Source organism: Podarcis cretensis, assembly GCF_951804945.1.
Source record: "Podarcis cretensis genome assembly, chromosome: 2".
NCBI classification, from domain to species: domain Eukaryota; kingdom Metazoa; phylum Chordata; class Lepidosauria; order Squamata; family Lacertidae; genus Podarcis; species Podarcis cretensis.
In genome coordinates, this window is record NC_137171.1 from 125,486,453 (window position 1) to 125,506,863 (window position 20,411).

A 20,411-nucleotide genomic window follows, 5' to 3' on the forward strand; every position below is an offset into this window, starting at 1 on the left:
ACTGTTTGTGTTGCTGCCTCTTGCAACCAGTGGGATGCAGCAGAGGGCAAAATGCCCACTGAATCCAATCAAGGAGGAAATATTGGCTGCAAATTTTTACTGGCTAGCAGACCACCTCATTAGCGGAGTCACATTTTCAGGATTCTTTAACGATCAACCTCCTTTCACCTTTTTCAGCATCCCCATCAGCAGACTTGACTCGTAAGCAATGATGCATTGATTTTCCATTTTCCCATTTTCCGTGATACACTTGTTTTCTGATATCCTTGAAAAATTTCATTTCATTTCAGTTCAGTTCAGTTCAGTTATTTCATTTAGTTAACAAGTTTTATGTTTCTGTGCAGATGCTGGCTAGGGAAACCTAACCAGAAGGGTGGTGGGGTATAAATAAATTATTATTATTAGTGAAAAACCATGTTGCAACATAGCTTATAATGTGTTTTAAGTAATTATTGGTATTTTTGATATGTACTGCTCTCCAAAGCATAACTTGTTTTCTAAAGGGTTGGAAGTGCTTTGGGATGTGTTTGAGTTGCGAGTTTTCTGTAGTAAATAAAATGTGAAGACATTTCTTTCCCCCATGCACAACAAAATCTATGCAGCTGCAAATTGTAAATGTCAACTGTGCTTAGTCATTTGCAATGCAGCCTGGGGGTCAATTTGGCTCAAGGGACTTTTGGTAAGTCACCAGAAATGAGGCTGATTTGTGTTCTGGTCTTTCCTCCACCCTCCTCCCTTGCAAAAATACTGCAGACACAGGTACAGGTAGACCTATGTCTCCCTTTGCTCTACTTCCTCGACTCTTTTCATAGTTGCTTTGATTAATACAAAAAAGAATGTGACTTTTTCACAGCTGGGTGGATAGGAAGAACTCGCACGTTATTTCCTTCTCCCTTGCTGTTCGGGATATTAATCACAACCCCAGCATCTTACCCAACATCACCCTGGGCTACAGCATCTATGACACCTGTTCTGAGGGAAGACTGACTTCTGACTCCATGACAGACCTGCTTGCTGGTGGGAAAATCAATATTCCAAACTACCGCTGTGGGAAACAGAAAAGGCTGCTAGCTGTTCTTGAAAAGAGTGAATTTGACATCTCCACACACATTGCAAGCATGTTGGGCATCTACAAGATTCCACAGGTAATCAGTTGGCCCAAGTGAAACACACCTGGAAACATTAGCCACCTGGTTGTTGTTGTTGTTGTTGGCATCTGTCATTGAAAGACAATGGAATGAGCCTCTGGGATGTAGTCAAACCACTGTGTTGGCAGTATCAAAGTGACCTCCACGGTGCACAAGCCTAGGCAGTGGGTACGGAGGTCCTGGGTTGCCCAGACGACAAGACCTCCCTCTCAGCCTCACTGCTGTGCTCCAAAGGAAAGCAGAGCAATGCATTTGGCACAAGCTTGGCTGCAGGAGTTGCTGGAAGGAGGCAAGCAAAGCACCACTCAGCTGGTGCAGGATTTGTGCAGGGTTTACTCCTTCGCCTTTTCTTCACCCAGATGTTGGAGGGTATGAAGGGTTATGGAACTCCCTTGCAGTTGAGGACAGACAGGCCCCTTTCCTGTTGTCTTTCTTTCATTCTTTCATTCTTTCTTCAAATGCTCTTTTGAATTCCAAAAGAAAGCGTACATTCAGAAATAGAATAATACGTATTCCAGCATGATTAGCTGCTTTCATTATAAATAACTTCTATTATGACTTCCCATCAGCCCATCCTGGATCCTAAATGCTTTTAACATAAAATTCCTTCCAGTAGCACCTTAAAGACAAACTAAGTTAGTTCTAGGTATGAGCTTTCGTGTGCATGCACACTTCTTCAGATAAGAAGTGCTTTTAACATGTCACACATTTCATTATCAGTCCAAATCAATCTCTATTATTTTGTTTTCCTATGATTTTCCTCATTTTTGCAGCAGTCACTGCAGACCTGCCAATGAATTCATTGGTGCCAACTCTCCAGCCATTTTGCTTGCCACTCCAGTTTGATCAGGATTGAGTTTCCCTTCCAATTTCTGGCTATTGGCATCCTTGCTGCAACTGTGGCATATAAAAATATTTTCCTCACATTTTTGGGGATGTCGGTGCCCATTATCCCTAGTAGGAAGGCTTCAGGGTTTTTTTTTGTAAAGGATATCTTAAATATCTTTTTAAATTCGTTATGTATTCTCTCCCAAAATTCCTTTACTTTTCTCCACTTCCACCACATATGTAACATAAATATTTCTTTCAAGGTACAGCACACAGTAAACCTCAGATCTTCCTTCCACAATCTATCCCATTCTTCCATAGGGATATTATATCCAAAATCTTGGGACCATTTGACCATCCTATTGTCTTTATATGACCTACTGAAAACTTTTCTTCTCCTGCAGCAGGCATTTTAATTGAAGTTTGATTATAGAGTTTTACCATCTGGATCGTTTTTCTGAAAAACAAGCCATCATTCTCTTTCTCTTCTTTTACCAGCTCAGTTATGGCTTTGCTCTTACTGATAAATTCCAGTCCCCTTTTGTTTACCGCATGACACCAAACCAAGAAACGCAGTACCAGGGGATGGTCCAACTCCTCCTGCATTTCAGGTGGACGTGGGTCGGCCTCTTTGCTCCAGACAATGACAATGGAGAAAGGTTCCTGCATACCTTGACACCTCTAATGAACAAAAGGGAAATTTGTGTTGCCTTCACACAAAGAGTACAACGAGAAACTTGGCTATGGATACCTCATGAAGCACCTGCCCTGTGGAGACAAGTCAATGTATTTGTTTACTTTGCAGACTCTCAAAGTGGACTTTTCATAATCATAGAGGTTGAGTCCTTACTTGAAAGGATACAAACTGGGGGGAAAGTCTGGATAACCACAGTTTTTCATAACAAAATGTTGTTACATGATATTGACTGCTTCCGGTATGCCCATGGCTCTTTGTCCTTTGTAATGAAGACCAAAAAAAGGATGAAGAAGGACTACTATGGGCCAATGTCCTTGGCTAGTCAACAGTATTCAGAAGAAGCATTTGATTGTTCCTATTCAAAGCATGCCTTGTCTGTGAGGGGTATGACCAAATGCAGAGAGAAGGATAATGTGAAGATGATGCCCCAGGAAGAGATTGATAGAATCCAGTCCCAAGACAGCTATGTGAATTACCTGAGTATCCAAACAGTGGCTCAAGCTTTAAATGCCGCATATTCATCCAGGTCAAAGAGGTCGTTGATTTTGGGTGGAAGCAACTTGGAACTTCAAAAGCTACAGCCATGGCAGGTAATAATCTAGCATGGTCAGATGAATCCAGGCGAGAGATACTTTAGTTCTTATTCAGAGAAGATTAGGATGTAGAGAGAACATGAAACCATGTTACATAATTCAGCCCTGCTTACTCATTGCTGGATTTTCCTCTATCATTCTAGCTTCATCGTTTCTTGAAAGAAGTCCAGTTCTACTCTAATACTTCAGCTGATGGACAGTACCTGGATGAGAATGGGGCACTGGCCGTTGACTTTGATATCGTGAATTGGGTGCTGTTTCCAAATAACTCTCATGATAGAGTGAAAATTGGGAGAATAGAGAGACTAAAGTCCTCAAATCTGAAGTTCACCATTAACCCAGAAGCAATTGTGTGGCCCAAGCGATTTAAGAAAGTAGGAAAAATTGGATCTGCCATTTTATTATCTATGACATCTGCTATGCTCTAATAACATTTTGAATAGTACATGTGAGGCTTTGACTGCAATCTTGTGGATGCTTCCTTGGAGCTATGTCCCACTGAGTTTAGTGGAACCTGCTCTTTAGTAAATATGTATAAAATTTCAAATAAATAGGAGAATCTCCAAAGCAGAACACATTTCCCTGGCTTTGTTGTTGTTGTTGTTTAGTCATTTAGTCCTGTCCAACTCTTCATGACCCCATGGACCACAGCGCGCCAGGCACTCCTGTCTTCCACTGCCTCCCCCAGTTTGGTCAGACTCATGTTTCTGGCTTCAAGAACACTGTCCCACCACCTCGTCCTCTGTCGTCCCCTTCTCCTTGTGCCTTCAGTCTTTCCCAACATCAGGGTCTTTTCCAGGGAGTCTTCTCTTCTCATGAGGTGGCCATAGTATTGGAGCCTCAGTTTCACCATCTGTCCTTCCAGTGAGCACTCAGGGATGATATCCTTAAGAATGGAGAGGTTTGATCTTCTTGCAGTCCATGGGACTCTCAAGAGTTTCCTCCAGCACCATAATTCAAAAGCATCAATTCTTTGGCCATCAGCCTTCTTTATGGTCCAGCTCTCACTTCCATGCATCACTATTGGGAAAACCATAGCTTTAACTATACAGACCTTTGTTGGCAAGATGATGTATCTGCTTTTTAAGATGCTGTCTAGGTTTGTCATTGCTTTTCTCCCAGGAAGCAGGCGTCTTTTAATTTCGTGACTGCTGTCACCATCTGCAGTGATCATGGATCCCAAGAAAGTAAAATCTCTCACTGCCTCCATTTCTTCCCCTTCTATTTGCCAGGAGCTGATGGGCCCAGTGGCCATGATCTTCGTTTTTTTGATGTTGAGCTTCAGACCATATTTTGCACTCTCCTCTTTCACCCTCAATAAAAGGTTCTTTAATTCCTCCTCACTTTCTGCCATCAAGGTTGTGTCATCTGCATATCTGAGGCTGTTGATCTTTCTTCGGGCAATCTTAATTCCAGCTTGGGATTCATCCAGCCCAGCCTTTCGCATGAATTCTGCATATAAGTTAAATAAGCAGGGAGACAATATACAGCCTTGTCATACTCCTTTCCCCATTTTGAACAAATCAGTTTTTCCATACCCAGTTCTAACTGTAGCTTCTTGTCCTTGGTGCCCTCTAAATATTGTGGACTACAACTCCCATGCACCCCAGACAGCATCATGCAAAGATAACTGAGGGGCACCAGGTTGGGTAAGGCTGGAGTATCATTGGCAGATGTGATGGCAACAGATGGAGGACTGGTTTTATTGCTGATGTTCATATGAGGGTTTATGCCATGCTCCTGTTTCTTGTTAACTGTTAATCTACTATTGCAATTTGTAATACTATTGTAGCTTAGAAATGTGAGGTTTCAATGTTAAGGGCGGGGGCAGAAGTAGACCCAAAAGGTTTCTCTGCCCTGCAGCTCTGCAAAAAAACACAAAAAATGTAACTGCCCAAAATATGGTTTGGGGTCACCTGAGGTTATTGGAAGCAAATATCTCCTCTCCGGGATCCTTCCAAAATTCTATTATCTGTGTCCCAAGGCACAAATTCACCTTTCACTTTCTCCTTAGTGCTCAATTTTCTCTTTATGCCTAGACGGTGCCTCGATCAAGATGCACAGAAAGCTGTCTCCCTGGATATTCCACAAAAGTTCAGGAAGGGAAGCCGCCCTGCTGCTATGATTGTTCTCCCTGCTCAGAAGAGACCATCTCCACTCAGGAAGGTAGGAGTGGATCTCAGAGAAAATGGCCTTTGATGGGAGGATGGGGCAAATATTTGAGCCACTGCAAACATGATGTTAGTAATGGCTAGTTCCATCATCTGTCAGGTGGAGACCATTGGCATTCTCAGAGAACAATGGAGGCATTCATGATGAGTTCAAACACTGTCAAGTGTGGACAGTCCTCGCCTCCCTTTGGTAATTGCACAGATAAGAATTAATGAACCGTTTATAGTTTATACTCTTTTTATTCCGTCATCTGGCTGGAAGCACAGATCCACATCCCTCCACAAGGAGAGCACTTGGCTACTCTAAATCCTCCCCCTTCTAAACAGCCCCCCCCATGGCATCCCGGCACCAACGGGAAGTTCCTCCTGCTCTCTGCATCCTTTGTTCTCTAATACAGATGGACCTCCTAGTTTGTGGGGAGGGAAGGTCCCCCAGACTCTCCTATGTTCCCTCCCTTCTGTTCTCTTTCCATTATCTCGTAGCTAGGTAACTCTTGTGTAATCTGCTTGGTGTCTATGTCTCTCCCTCTTCAGAGAGGAGCTGATCTGCCTGAGAATGCAATCCCCAATCCTCTGATTCAGAGCATGCCCTGACAGGCACCTCTTTTTCTAGAAAATAGCACTGGAAATAAGGAAAGGAAAGGAAAATATAGTCTAGTACCACCTTAGAGACCAACTAAGTTTGTTCTATGTCTGCGCTACTCTGAAACAGAAGTCACCAGACCCTTGTACAGTGGTACCTCAGGTTAAGAACTTAATTCGTTCTGGAGGTCCGTACTTAACCTGAAACTGTTCTTAACCTGAAGCACCACTTTTGCTAATGGGGCCTCCTGCTGCCACCGTGCCGCCGGAGCACAATTTCTGTTCTCATCCTGAAGCAAAGTTCTTAAACTGAAGCACTATTTCTGGGTTAGCAGAGTCTGTAACCTGAAGCGTATGTAACCTGGGGTACCACTGTATATAGTGGGAGGGTGGGGTGGGATATTTCTCAGAAGGGTACTAGGGGATGGGTAATTAGCTCAATGGGTATGGTAAATATGCTGAAGACTGATAATGACTGCAATTAGTCATAAAGGAACAAAGCAATGGATAGTATGCAGATGACCAAAAATAGCTTTTGCATGTGTAATGAGACATGAATCCAATGTCTCTATTCAGACCAGGTCTCTCCATTGTTTCCGCACCCCTAAGAAAACTTAAGGATATAAGAAAGGACTTGCTGCAGAGAAAGAACAGCCCCCCCACCCACCCCCATGTGATCTGCAGCAACTAGTATTCAAAGGCATTCAAAGGACACCTCCAATGTTGCAGGGAGCACGTGTCAATGAATCAGGTCCTGGGGACTTTCTTGATGAGTGAGGGGAAAGTGAGCAAGAGTGCCAGGGTGTATTGGACCAACTAACAGTTACAGATAGGTAGCCGTGTTGGTCTGCCATAGTCAAGACAAAATAAAAAAATTTTCCTTCCAGTAGCACCTTAAAGACCAACTAAGTTAGTTCTAGGTATGAGCTTTCGTGTGCATGCACACTTCTTCAGATACACTGAAACAGAAGCCACCAGACCCTTCTATATAGTGAGAAGGTGGAGAGGGGTATTACTCAGAAGGGTGGTGGGAATGGGTGATTGGCAGATAGCTGTGATGAGCCTGTAGACGACTCTTAACGACTGCAATAGGTCTTACAGGAAAAAGCAAGGGGTGAGAAGGTGAAAAATGGCTTTGTCATGTATAATGAGATAAGAATCCAATGTCTTTGTTCAGACCAGGTCTCTCCATGGTTTTAAGTTTGGTAATAAGTTGCAATTCAGCAGCTTCTCTTTCCAGTCTATTTCTGAAATTCCTTTGTAATAGAACAGCTACTTTGAGATCTTGTATAGAATGTCCTGGGAGATTGAAGTGTTCTCCTACTGGTTTCTCTGTCTTGTGATTCCTGATGTCAGATTTATGTCCGTTTATCCTTTGGTGTAAGGTTTGGCCTGTTTGTCCAATATAGAGAGCTGAAGGACACTGTTGGCATTTGATGGCATACACAATGTTAGACGATGAGCAATTAAATAGTCCCGAGATGGTATGTGTGATGTTGTTGGGGCCAGTAATGGTGTTGTCCAGGTGTATGTTTATTTTGTTTTGACTATGGCAGACCAACACGGCTACCTATCTATAACAGGGTGTATTGGGTTCACCAAACCTGTGGCTTCAGGAGGGTTCGCGTCCTGCCATGGAGTCAGTCAGCACTAGGGCCAGAGAGACAATTTCTGAGAGGTCCCAGCAGATCAGGAAAGGAGATAGTGCCACACAATAATACTACTCCAACTTCCTCGGAGGAATCATGGAACACTAATGTAATACTTTATTTTGGAAATTGTTATTCTAGCTTCCATTTATTATAAATAAAGTTGGGGTTTAACACATCTGCTTCTCAATACAGTGGTTACAATCAGGTTACATACACTTCTGGTTACATACACTTCAGGTTACAGACTCCGCTAACCCAGAAATAGTGCTTCAGGTTAAGAACTTTGCTTCAGGATAAGAACAGAAATCATGCTCCGGCGGTGTGGCGGCAGCAGGAGGCCCCTTAAGCTAAAGTGGTGCTTCAGGTTAAGAACAGTTTCAGGTTAAGAACGAACCTCCGGAACAAATTAAGTACTTAACCAGAGGTACCACAGTATTCAAACATAACAAGAAGCTGCCATTATACTGAATCAATCTATTGATCCATTTAACCCACAATTGTCTAATCCAGGGGTTCATTATTTTTTCCTGGTCTTTGCACTAGAAGTTAATTTTTCGCGGTGAATAATAGCAGTTGGGTGCTGCTGCCAACCTGTCAATCACCAAATGCAATAGTGCTGTCAGCAAATTTCAGGTGTGTGACTGATGTTAGGATACCAAAGTGTGTTTTTCTCTATGCAGATGCTAATGAATGCACCAGATGTCCAGAAGATCAGCATCCAAATGAGGACCAAAATCAATGTGTCCCCAAAATATTTACCTTCCTGTCCTATGAAGAAAGTTTGGGGAGTCTGCTGGCTTCCCTTGCTCTCTCCTTATCCTTAACCACCGGCTTTGTGTTAGGAATCTTCACTAAATACAAAGAAACTCCCATAGTCAAAGCCAACAACAGGGACGTCTCCTACATCCTCCTCATGTCTCTACTGCTCTCCTTTTTGTCCTCCTTCCTCTTCATTGGGAGGCCAAGAAACGTGACCTGTCTTCTCCGTCAAACAGCCTTCTGCATCATCTTCTCAGTTGCTGTCTCTTCTGTCTTGGCAAAAACCATCACTGTGGTCCTGGCCTTCCTGGCCACTAAGCCAGGGAACAAGGTGAGGAGATGGCTGGGGAAGAGTCTGGCACACTCCATTGTCTTTTCCTGCTCCAGCGTGCAAGTTCTCATCTGCACCATCTGGCTGGGGATCTCTCCTCCATTCCCAGACTTTGACCTGAGCTCCCAACTTGGAGAGATCATTGTCCAATGCAATGAAGGGTCTGTTGCCATGTTTTATGGTTCTCTTGGCTACATGGGCTTCCTGGCTGCCATCTGCTTCACAGTGGCTTTCTTAGCAAGGAATCTGCCTGGGGCATTCAATGAGGCCAAGCTGATCACCTTCAGCATGCTGGTCTTCTGCAGTGTTTGGGTGTCCTTTGTGCCCACCTACCTGAGCACCAAGGGGAAATTCATGGTAGCAGTTCAGATCTTCTCCATCTTGGCCTCCAGTGCTGGGCTTCTGGGCTGCATCTTCATGCCCAAGTGCTATATTATTGTACTCAGGCCTGATCTGAACACAAAGGAGCATCTGACAACAAAATGACATTTGATCCTTAGTTCTAGGGGTATCATAAAATTGTACAGGTAGAAGTCCCAGCCACAATCTCAACTGGAGTAAAACTGCTCATTACCCATAGCAAGATTCCACAAGCTGCTTAAGAAGTTGCAAACTGAATTACTAAAGTACAAAATGTACTTAGCTAAATTAGAAGAAAATGATATTAAACTGGGTACATAGGGATATCTTTAAAAGTCATATGGGATTCTGATAATACAACTAATACCACTACTATGTCTAATAATAATAATAATAATAATAATAATAATAATAATAATTTATTTATTTAATCAATCTTTATTACGGTCCAGAGACCCAACAAATCATTACAAATCAATACACAATTCATACAGCCTACCTCCAGGTTAATCAAGCATTTTTGTTTAGAATATAGGGCTCATTTGAATATAGCAGCCTCATTTTAAAAGCAGCCCATGGATCAAAACTGTAAGGGGAGGGGAAACATAAGGGTCAGACTGAGTCCAAACCAAAGGCCAGGTGGAACAGCTCTGTCTTGCAGGCCCTGCGGAAAGATGTCAAGTCCTGCAGGGCCCTACTCTCTTGTAGTCTATGGTCTCTCTATGGCATTTAAATGTCCCATAATGTTCAAGGATTGGTCCGTTACGTAGGACATCAGTGAGTTTGAGAATGTCCACATGGTTAGACCCTGCTCCACAGGCGGGAAACAGCGCCCTTCCCAGTTTCTCCATTTGCAGCCACATCAGACAGGTCCGACAGGGTCTTTTGATCTCTTTTATTCCTCTGTCGCCCTTCCATAATCAAGGGATAATATATCCCACAAAGCAAGACCCAAACGTGTGGGGGCTAGTCCAGGTATATGCTCAGTGCCCAGAAGCAAAGGCTTGGAGGAGCGTGGCTTTGGGGTGTTACCGGAAAAATCTGAGGGCTCCCTTGGACAAAAACAAAGACACCAACCAGGATAACTTGGAGCAAAACAGCAGCCTGTAGGCTTGGCCTTTATTGAACTGTTGCAACAGGGTGTTCCCCTCACTTGCAGGAGAGAGGAAAGACACAGAAAAATGGTGTGCAAGGCCTTATAAAAACTTTTGAAATTCCCCTCCTCTAGGTCAAGCCCACCCCCAGAAACATCACGCATACATCACAGAAAGGAGGGATTGAGGGAGGGGTGGTGGTGGTAACCTGAGTGTCCTGTCACATGGCTCGTTCCCTTCTCCTCCTCCCCATGAGTCATTTTCTGAAGACAAAAGGTAGTCGCAGTTTCCTGCCCCCTGAGGGAAGATCTGATCATTGTCCTTTGTTCCGGTCCATGCTGAATCCACTCCCATATGCAAGTTCTTTGTGATCTTGATTGTCTTCTGTCTAGGACCATCAGGGTTGGCATAGCAACTGGGCAGGGCTCCTGTGGATGTGCTGGCCTGGCCTGTATCAAACCTTCCCCATTTTGTAGTCCTTCCTTCATGGAGTAAAATAAAAGTGGAACAGTGCAAATCCGATGTATGGTTGATTTTCTATGAATTTATAACAGAAGCGTAGCGTATGTAGTGTGTGAGTGTGAGTGTGTGTGAAGTTTGTACAAACTGAATGATGGGGGGGGGGTTTCCTGCTACAGGGGTAATCTGGCTGCCAGTTGGCAAGGTGGTCCACGGGTAAGGTCTGGGTAAGTCCTAGACTGAGTGAAGTCAGTGACCGTCACTTGCCCTGTGCTCAGTCTGTTTCCCCGAAAATAAGACAGTGTCTTATATTAATTTTAGCTCCCAAATACGCAGTAGGTCTTATTTTCAGGGGATGTCTTATTTTTCCATGAAGAAGAATACGGTACACATTTATTGTTGAACAACAAAAAAAGGAAATTTATTACCTGTATACGGTACAATGTGCACGACTCCTGCCCTGCATGACTCACTCACTGTCTAATTGTGAGTCAGCCAGACTCCGTCAGGGCAGAGCAAGCAGCAGGCGGCAGCTTGTCCTGGTGTCAGCGTGGGCTCTCTGATTTAAAGAGACTTCACACTGTCTGAACAGCTCCGGCTGTGCTGTGGCCAATCAGTGAGTTGCGCAGCGGCGCACGCCGCTACGGTCCAGAGGAGACACCTTATGGTAGCTTCGGGGGCCTTATATTCTGGGGTGGCCTTATTATCAGGGAGGCCTTATATTTGGGGAGGGCCTTATATTACAGCGAGAGGCAAAACTGGAAATAGGTATAACATTATGTTTGCTGGGACCGAGCAGCGGGAGCGCACCCCGCCACAGGGATTCGAACCGCCGACCTTTCGATCGGCAAGTCCTAGGCGCTGAGGCTTTAACCCACAGCGCCACCTGCACCTCCGGGTGCAAGTAGATAAATAGGGACCGCTTACCAGCGGGAAGGTAAATGGCGTTTCCGTGTGCGGCTCTGGCTCGCCAGAGCAGCGATGTCACGCTGGCCACGTGACCCGGAAGTGTCTCCGGACAGCGCTGGCCCCTGGCCTCTTAAGTGAGATGGGCGCACAACCCCAGAGTCTGTCAAGACTGGCCCGTACGGGCAGGGGTACCTTTACCTTTACCTTTATGTTTGCTGACTGGGAGCAGTTGTGGACCACAGGTATGAAATTTACGGCATGTAATGCCCTAAGAGAGAATATTATGAAAATGATGTACAGGTGGTACATGACCCCAGTCAAGCTTGCAAAAATTTATCATTTGCCTGATAATAAATGCTGGAAATGTAAAGAAACTGAAGGTACATTCTTTCACCTTTGGTGGACGTGCCCAAGGATTAAGGCTTTCTGGGAGATGATCTATAATGAAATGAAAAAAGTATTTAAATATACTTTCCTGAAGAAACCAGAGGCCTTCCTCCTGGGCATGGTCGGCCAATTGGTGCCAAAGAAGGATAGAACTTTCTTTATGTACGCTACAGCAGCAGCAAGAATACTCATCGCAAAGCATTGGAAGACACAAGACCTACCCACCCGGGAAGAATGGCAGATGCAAGTAATGGACTATATGGAAATGGCGGAAATGACTGGCAGAATCCGAGACCAGGGAGAAGAGTTGGTGGAAGAAGATTGGAAGAAATTTAAAATCTATCTACAGAAACACTGTAAAATTTTTGAATGTTAATGACGTTGAAATGAAATGAAGTGGTTCTAGTAATAAGGTAAAATAAGAATATGGAAGAATGGATTGATATTAGGCGAAAATTTGAAGCTATAATTTGTGAGGATAAATAATTAAGGGTAAATTAAGACGATATTAATTTGCTGAACCAATTTTTAAATGGAATACAAAAAAAGGAGGTGTGAGGAAGTCAGGAAAATAAGTAAATGAATGGTAAGAAATTAAAAAGAGGGATTTTTATTTTTTATTTTTTATTTTTCTTTCTATGTTAAATTTTGGTTTTTGTATTTTTCTTGTGTTTTTTGTTTATCGTTCTGTAACTTTTTTCTTGTTAAAAATTTAATAAAATATCATTAAAAAAAACAACTGGAAGTAGGTCTTATTTTCAGGGGATGTCTTACTTTGGGGGAAACAGGGTATGTCAAGGTTGATGTCACAGGTCCTTTTCCCAACAGGGGTTCCCTCCCCTGTGAAGAGGTGGCAAAGGGGTCCTTTAGTGGGTCCCTTCAAATACAGGTATTGATGGGTGAGGTTCAGGGCTGTCAGGTTCCAGGAAGCGATGTCTCCCCTGTAGTATTGGCCCCAGGTGACAGCCACTGCTACCAGAGCCAGGCCTTGCTTTTGGTGACTTGGTGCATGTGCACAGATCCAGCAGTTGGGGTAGGGAGCTTCTCTGGCCACCTTGTTCAACAGTCGGATATGAGTTTTGGTCCCAGGAGGAAAGAAGATCTTGCTCTGTGTACAAAGGGGTTGGGCCAACGTGCCTCGGACAGGGGTGCCCAAACTTCTTTCAAAGAGGGCCAGATTTGATGAAGTGAACATGTGGAATGGACGACCAAAGTTGTTGACCTTTTTTAGGACTGAAGTTGTTGATTAGACCCCCAAAATGGACTTTGGTGATGCGTGGCCTAGGGGATGCAGAGGGTCATTGGTTTTCAGAAGTCTCACGTCCTTGGTGACACACACACACACCCCGCACCTCTGAGGCCTGGTGTTATCCCAACTTGGGGTTTTGTGCAGCCCCTGCAGTGTGAAGCCACCCTTCTAGGTATTCTGGCCCTTCCCAGTCGTTGGTTACTCCAATGTCCCAGAGGCAACAAAATCACCTTAGGGAAAGTCCTTGCAATTGGGTTTCCTGGGGCTGAGAGTCCATTTGAAGGCATTTGCTCCCAAAGATCAAGTTCTCTGTGGGGTGGTTAGAATCTGTGTAGATATAAACAGCTCCCCCATTGTCCACCTCTGTCTAGTTCGGGTGCTTGGAAACTTCCCCTTGGCTGTAAAGGAGGGAGCTACTGTTTGCACATCGCAAGCAATTTTGTTGATGTCAAGGAGATAAAAAAATACACATCTTTTTGAAGGTAAGCCCTGTTCAGGGAAGTTTTTAGTTTTGATGTTGTAATGTGTTTTTACTATTTTTTGTTGGGAGGCGCTCAGAGTGGCTGGGGAAACCAAGTGAGGTGGGCGGCCTACAAACAATAAAATAATAATAATAATAATAATAATAATAATAATAATAATAATAATTTTTTATTATTATTACTGAAGGGAGATGGGAAGGGTTTCTCTCAATATTCCCTGTACCTTGTACCTAAGAAGGGTTGCTCTCAAATATTATCTGCAGTAAATTTCTGTGCTAATCCTGCTTCTGCAATTGTGGTCAGACAGTTAGCACACAGCCAGTGGCTGTTTGCTAAATCTGTCTGGCAGGTCAAGAGTCCATTTCCTGCCTTGCCAGCTAGCAAGAAATTGCAGCTGTTTGCAGATTTAACCAGGCCTGCTAAGTAATGCAAAGATAAGAAAGACACGCACAAACAAAAGGGGAGGGGGAGTGCTTAGCCAGCAGAAAGACATGCATGAGGGAGATGGAATGTTTAGCAAGCAATATAGATGTGCCATATAAGGGAATAAGTTGAACATTTGCCAGCTGATTGGTGAAGTTTGGGGAAGGTATGGGAGGGGGAAGAATGTTCAGAAAGTATAAGAAAGTTTGCTGAAGTATATTGCTTCGCAGCCAGTTTTTCAGAAGCTATTCTGCTGGTTGTCTCTGTGCACAGATTACAATAAACTCTTTTCTCCAAAGAAGAATCTTTCCTGCTGCTTTTTGCTCTCTCTTCGGTACTGGGGACGCGGGCGAACGATTCCCTGGCAAGGACAAGGTTCAGGCTACATTACTACCATCCCTCCAATCTCGCCGGCCAAGCGATGCTTAGCTGCCCTGCACCCCTTGGGCACCTTTGTGCAATGGAAATGAGAATTCTACAAGGGGCGTCCCTATGAGAGCCCCCATCCCCAAACAGGACTCCCAGGACGCGTCCCCCGTTTCCCCCGGCAGGAATCCCTTGGGGCGCTGCTGGCTGCGCACATATGGCGAGGCACGCCTCTCTTGGCTGGAGAGAAGGAGAGTGCATGGAAGGGGTTACGGAAGCGAGAGAGCCGAGATGCCTAGACAGGCCTGGGAAGAGACCCCTCCTCACCTATTTCCGTCTCTTACCTCCCCCCCTCCCTGCTCGTTTTGGATGGAGAGGTCGGTGCTGCGCTCGAGGGAGATTCTGCGCGCAGGGCGAGGGGTGAGCCGGGCCAAGGGGGTCTCTGGGCGCAGGAGGGACTCGGGGACGGAGGGGGAACTTGGGGAGGGAGGGAGGGAAGCCTCCCTGGGGGAGGAAAGCCCCGTCCAGCATTGGCAGCGGGTGCAGAGAGAGAAAGAGACGCTGCCCTTTGGAAGGGAGGTCTCCCACTTGGGCGCTGGCGGGGGAATCTCTGGAGGGGCTGCCTTGGCTTTCCCCTCCTGCCCAGAAATCTGCCTTGGGGAGAGGGATCCCTGAAAATGGGAGGGGTCCAATTCCCCACCCTCCCCTCCTTCCCGGAAGCTGGACTCTCTTTCCCCCACCCCCAGGGCAGCTGCTGCTGGGGGCTCCAGAAGCGGGACTCTGCTGCTGCTGGGTTACACCAAGCCAGGCCATTGGTCCAGCTGGAGAGGAGAGGAGAGGAAAGGGCAGGGAGTTCCTGAGAGGAGGGAGAGAGGGCTGTCCAGAGGGGGTCTTTGCTTCTGGTGTCCTCTTCCACGAAAGGACAGAAACTCGTTTGCCTCTCCCTGGATTTCAGTTTTAAGTGTCAATTCCACTGCATGGTTAATTGACAGTGGTAATGTAGTGCACTATTTTTTAAAAAATGACTGGAGGTGCTATGGAAATTCTTTCAGGATTTGTATATACAGTGGTACCTTGGGTTACAGACGCTTCAGGATACAGACTCTGCTAGCCCAGAAATAGTACCTCGGGTTAAGAACTTTGCTTCAGGATGAGAACAGAAATCGTGCGGTGGCAGTGGGAGGCCCCATTAGCTAAAGTGGAACTGAAGGAAGCTGAGGACAGGTGACCCCACCTAGGCCCGAAGTCACACACCCCTCAATAATCACCCCAGGCCTCAAAACTGTCCAAAATTCCTTTTGTCTTCTAAAAATCCACAGCTACAGCTTTTCTGTGGATTCTCACAAGATGCTGGCACATAGGCAAAATGTTATTCTTTTATCAGCACGAGAAGGCTTCAAAAGGCTAATGAATAGGCTCTGTCAGAGCAGGCCTGAGAACTGACATTTATCTCATTCAGTTGCAACTTCTTTGGACATGCTGAACCGTTCTCATCCCCCTTTTCCTGGGAAGGGTGCCAAGAGTCCACAGGTTAAGAACAGTTTCAGGTTAAGAACAGACCTCCAGAAAGAATTAAGTTCCTAACATGAGGTACCACTGTAATTTACAAATGGACAGCCTTTCTATAACTTTTTTCTTGTTTAGGCAATGTCAGAGGGATTTACAAGCTGAGACACAATCCATCGACACCCAAAGACAGTAAATGCATGCACCTTCCCAGTCTGGGGTGCTTCCAGGGCAAAGGGTCCATTATCAGGATAGACAATGTCTGTGACTGGAGGCTTTCCACACAGACATGTGCAGATGTAGATCAATTATTGCCATTATTACTGGCGAGGTGGTTGAGATTCCCATATCTACAAACACTGTGTGAGAGAGAAAGGGAGTGGAACTCCTGCAAAACATCAAGGAACTCACACAGAGGAAAAACCATTTAAATGCATGGAGTGTGGAACATGCTTCCGTCATAGACAATCGCTAAGAAGGCATCAATATACTCATACAGGGGAGAAACCATATAAATGTTTTGAGTGTGGAAAATGCTTCACACAGAGTGGAAACCTCTATATACATATGCGAACTCACACGGGGGAGAAACCATTTAAATGTATGGAGTGTGGAAAGAGCTTCCTTTTGAGTAATCAACTTAATGCACATCATCAAACTCACACGGATGAGAAACCATTCAGATGTATGGAGTGCGGAAAGAGCTTCTCTCAGAGTGGACAGCTTAAAAGACATCAGCGAAGTCACACAGGGGAAAAACCATTTAAATGCATAGAGTGTGGAAAGAGCTTCAGTCAGAGTGGAAACCTTAAATACCATCAACGAACTCACACAGGGGAAAAACCATTTAAATGCATAGAGTGTGGAAAGAGCTTCTCTCGGAGTGGACACCTTAAAAACCATCAACGAACTCACACAGGGCAGAAACCATTTAAATGCATAGAGTGTGGAAAGAGCTTCATCGAAAGTGGAACACTTAGAAAACATCAACGAACTCACACAGGGCAGAAACCATTTGAATGCATGGAGTGTGGAACAAGCTTCTGTCATAGAGAATCACTAATAATGCATCAATGTACTCATACAGGGGAGAAACCATATAAATGTTTTGAGCGTGAAAAGAGCTTGCTTTTGAGTAATCACCTTAATGCACATCATCAAACTCAGACTGGAGAGAAACCATTCAGATGCATGGAGTGTGGAAAGAGCTTCTCTCGGAGTGGACAGCTTAAAAAACATCAGCGAAGTCACACAGGAGAAAAACCACTTAAATGCATAGAGTGTGGAAAGAGCTTCATTCGGAGTGGAAACCTTAGAAAACATCAATGGACTCACACAGGGGAGGAACCATTTAAATGCATAGTGTGGAAAGAGCTTCAGTGAGAGTGGAACACTTAGAAAACATCAACAAACTCACACAGGGGAAAAACCATTCAAATGCATGGAGTGTGGAAAGAGCTTCAGTCAGCGTGGAAACCTTAAATACCATCAACGAACTCACACAGGGGAAAAACCATTTAAATGCATAGAGTGTGGAAAGAGCTTCTCTTTGAGTGGACACCTTAAAAACCATCAACAAACTCACACAGGGCAGAAACCATTTGAATGCATGGAGTGTGGAAAATGCTTCCGTCATACACATTCGCTAAGAATGCATCAATTTTCTCATACAGGAGAGAAACCATATAAATGCATGGAGTGTGGAAAATGCTTCAGTGAGAGTGGAAGCCTTAATGCACATCTAGAAATTCACACAAGGGAGAAACCTTTTAAATGATTGGATTGTGGGGGAAGCTTCACTAGAAGTGGAACGCTTAGAAGACATCAGCAAACTCACAGGGGAAAAACAATTTAAATGTATGTTTGGTTGCAGAATAAATCCAGGCACATCTGGAGCATGTGGACCATTTAGACTGCATTTCTTCCAGTTGAGTGTCAGGCCCTGTCATCAGACTGAGACCGCCTTGTTGGCACTGGTTGATTATCTCTGGCAGGCGAGGGACAAAGGTAAAAGCTGTTTCCTGGTTCTGCTGGATCTCTCCGTGGCTTTTAATGTCATTGACCACGGTATCCGGTTACCGATTTGTGATAAAAATATATACCTTACCCAATTCGTTGAGAGTAAAGCTTTACTGGTCAGGTTGGCAACTGCTGAACCACGAGTATTATTTACAAACTCCTCCAGTCATCGTGCGCACAAAGCCCCCACACCTCTCACCTCTCGGCTTGACCTCTCAGAAGCCAAGATAGTGATCTGAATTAACCCAGAAAGCGCCACCTCATTTCCCCAATGCCACCTCTGCTTTGTGAAATGCATTCCCAATAAAATGACATTGTAAATATTAACATATCCTCATGGACGGTCTAGCAGGGTTGGGAGTTAGGGGCAGGGTTATGCAGTGGTTCAACTCCATCCTCCTAGGCCGTGAGCAGAAAGTGGTGTTGGGGGTTGAGCATTTCAGAGCTTTGCATGCTCTATTCACAGCCCACCTCTTTTTCTCCAGGACGTCTTCCAGGCTCTGAATTCTTCCTTGGCCACTTTGGGAATCTCATCCATGTCCCATGAGCCAGCCAGCGGGGGTTAAAAGTAAAATGAAACTAAAAGATCGAGGAAAAGTCACCAGCATGCAGTCCAATCCTTTTCTGAGAACAGCAGTGTCAATGCCTATGATTTCAGAATCACAGCTGAACAATCCCCAAGAAATTAAAATGGAAGTTGACAACAGGACAAGAAAAATGGATTCTTTGCACCCTAATGGTTGCCAAGAGGCTGATACTGATGAACTAACTGGAAGAATAAAAACATGACAACGGATTGCCTATAGACGCAGACTCTGGACATATATATTGATATTTGGAATGAATTCATACTAAATGTAGTGGGATATTCGTAGCAATGTATGCATTAGGATAGTAACATCACTTATATCTATATAGTAATGAATAGAAATGATATTTAAGTAAAGTCAATAAAAAAAGAATAATGTGTGTGGGGCAGAAAATAGGCAAAGGTGCAGCGTGATATATTCAGTAATTTTGCTGTACTTTCCCCCGAAAACGTTCTATTTGGTGTGCATTATGCACCAGGTATGAAGTGTTGGTTAGCTTAGTATTTTAAGAACAACAATACATATAACAGCCCTAATAAAGGAACAAAGAAGAGACAGAAAGATTGAAACCACCTTCTCATGTGCACAAAGTAATCTTGAAACCCTTATATAGTGTTATTATAAGTAAATAACAACACCACGTCATTCTTGGCTACGTGGAAGGAGAAGTGGTCAGATAAGACATTATCTCTGGTGGTAGCAGGAATAAAGGGGTTGTTTGAGGGACGTGGGTGGCGCTGTGGGTTAAACCACAGAGCCTTGGACTTGCTGACCAGAAGGTCAGCGGTTCGAATCCCTGCGACAGGGTGAGCTCCCGTTGCTCGGTCCCTGCTCCTGCCAACCTACCAGTTCGAAAGCTTGTCAAAGTGCAAGTAGATAAATAGGTACCGCTCTGGCGGGAAGGTAGGCAACATTTCCGTGCGCTGCTCTGGTTCGCCAGAAGCGGCTTAGTCATGCTGGCCACATGACCCGGAAGCTGTACGCCGGCTCCCTCGGCCAATAAAGCGAAATGAGCGTCACAACCCCAGAGTCGGTCACCACTGGACCTAATGGTCAGGGGTCCCTTTACCTTTACCTTAGTGGGAGAACCAGGAAAGACCAGGAGTGTGCAAAATGCTTCACAGCTTCTGCAGAACTTGGCCAATTGGGAAAACCTATCCTAGAGAACTCAGTGGGAATTACTTCTGAGTAAAGTCTTTAGGATTGCACAAGAAAACATCGCGCAAATGGGGGCGGGGGGCACAGCACGAGACTCGGGGGCCACAGAGGCGAAGTGAGAAGTCAAGAAAAGAAAGCAGAGAAGTGCCTGTGCTTCGCAGTGGATTTATAAATAAAAACTATAAATAAAAAAAGGTCTTTGTAAAAGCAAAACATGTAAATAGCTATCTTTCTATGGGGGCCCCCACAGGAAGGAAAGAAGCTCGGAAGGCGGCCATTGTCGGGAAAAGGCTGAGGGACACTGGGCTCCATGACCCTGGGGACGCGTCCTTTCCCACTACAGTGGTGCCCCGCAAGACGGAAAACCCGCTAGACGAAAGGGTTTTCCGTTTTGGAGGCGCTTTGCTAAACGAATTTCTCTATGGGGTTGCTTCGCAAGACGAAAAAATCTTGCGAGTTCCCGCAGGTTTTTTTTGCTTTTTTTGCCCTTTCCCTAAGCTGCTAAGCCGCTTATCTTCTCAGCTGATCGCTAAAAGCCGCTAGACCACTATTAGCGCTAATCCGCTAAGCTGCCAATGGGCTTGCTTCGCAAGACGAAAAAACCGCTAGACGAAGAGCATCACGGAACAGATTAATTTCGTCTCGCGA

The 20,411-nt window shown here is 44.8% G+C and overlaps 1 protein-coding gene across 1 annotated transcript; it reads left to right on the forward strand.

Annotated features, from left to right (window-relative positions):
• Positions 1-641: 641 nt before the first annotated feature.
• LOC307210994 (vomeronasal type-2 receptor 26-like) lies at positions 642-9,247 on the forward strand (the record flags this gene model as incomplete). The annotated part of the gene is made up of 6 exons (XM_079967190.1): positions 642-679; positions 854-1,145; positions 2,475-3,263; positions 3,410-3,640; positions 5,306-5,432; positions 8,352-9,247. The coding sequence occupies 6 exons, from the start codon at positions 642-644 to the stop codon at positions 9,245-9,247; spliced, it is 2,373 nt and encodes a 790-aa protein (XP_079823316.1).
• Positions 9,248-20,411: the final 11,164 nt, after the last annotated feature.